This window comes from Palaemon carinicauda, chromosome 12 (assembly GCF_036898095.1).
Source record: "Palaemon carinicauda isolate YSFRI2023 chromosome 12, ASM3689809v2, whole genome shotgun sequence".
NCBI classification, from domain to species: Eukaryota; Metazoa; Arthropoda; class Malacostraca; order Decapoda; family Palaemonidae; genus Palaemon; species Palaemon carinicauda.
In genome coordinates this window covers 155893699-155894739 of record NC_090736.1, presented here as the reverse complement: position 1 = coordinate 155894739, position 1041 = coordinate 155893699, and the positions used below count along the sequence as shown (strand labels likewise).

General features: G+C 47.9%; 1 protein-coding gene across 2 annotated transcripts in view; it reads right to left on the bottom strand.

The window, feature by feature from the left end:
* Window positions 1–414, bottom strand: part of LOC137651358 (uncharacterized) — a 169635-nt gene extending 169221 nt beyond the window's left edge. For both annotated transcript variants that reach the window (XM_068384653.1, XM_068384654.1), the window contains exon 1: window positions 1–414. This exon is cut by the window's left edge and continues 186 nt beyond it. In XM_068384653.1, the coding sequence (XP_068240754.1) occupies window positions 1–81 (81 nt within the window). In that variant the 5' untranslated portion in view covers window positions 82–414.
* Window positions 415–1041: the final 627 nt, after the last annotated feature.

The following is a 1041-nucleotide window of genomic DNA, read 5'->3' as shown; positions in this document are numbered from 1 at the left end:
TAAAGCCGCCCACATCACCCACCGGGACTTCTTCTGTGGGCCGGAGGGCGTCACCACAGCGTACATGGGTGTCTTTTCCATGGCTGACGGAGGCGCTGACGAAGTTTTAAGAGTATTCTGCGCAAGAGAGGGAATTCACTTCAATCCCCCTTATTAACAGTTTTGATAATTAATTATGACAGTGGCTCGAAGGCTTTTTTTAAAAGTCTATATGACTATCTTTAATCAGAAAGAACGCCTCAAATCTATCTCTCTTATCTCGTGGTTTAAATTCTATTCAGACGCCCGGAACCCCACGTGTGTGTTGTGTGTCTCTGTCCGCCTGGGGGAGATCGAGACCAACGTGTTTGGGCCAAGGATGCGGAGACTGGGCACGAATGTTACTTCTCGGCTGCCACGAACGGCACTACCCAGAGCGACCCCTGCTCCACGCTTTTATGCACTGGCCCACGCACACACGCACTCACCCGCTCCCTCCCTACCCTACCTCCACTTTCCTCCCTCCCCCCTTGCGCACATGCGAGCCAATCCTGCAAGCATACCCCACCCACGCTCTTCTGCATCATCAGAATGCCATGACGGAGGGGGCCAGCTATTGTTTACCTCTGGCGTGAGTGTCTTTCCTGCTCCAAAACACGTGTTATCAAGGTCATGACCAAAGATGCCACGGATTTAGGCACCCGATGCCTGGGCTAGAGGGCCACTGGGCGCTTCTAGAAACACATCAGGGGCTTTCTCGAAGCTGTTGTGTTTCTTTGACGTTGTTGATGTAATTTATATCGTTTGTTCTATTTTTTCATTCATTCTTCTTCGTCCTTTTTTATATTGTTTCTTCTTTTCGTCGTAGTTTATATTTTTTCATTGGGAATATTCCCGATCTTAAACTTTCAAGAAAATAAGGCAGTAGGTCACTAGATTGCGTAAACTGGGTCTCCTGAATAGGATGACCTTATAAGGAAGTAAAATAGAGAAATAGGCCAAATGAGAGAGAGAGAGAGAGAGAGAGAGAGAGAGAGAGAGAGAGAGAGAAGGAGAGAGAGA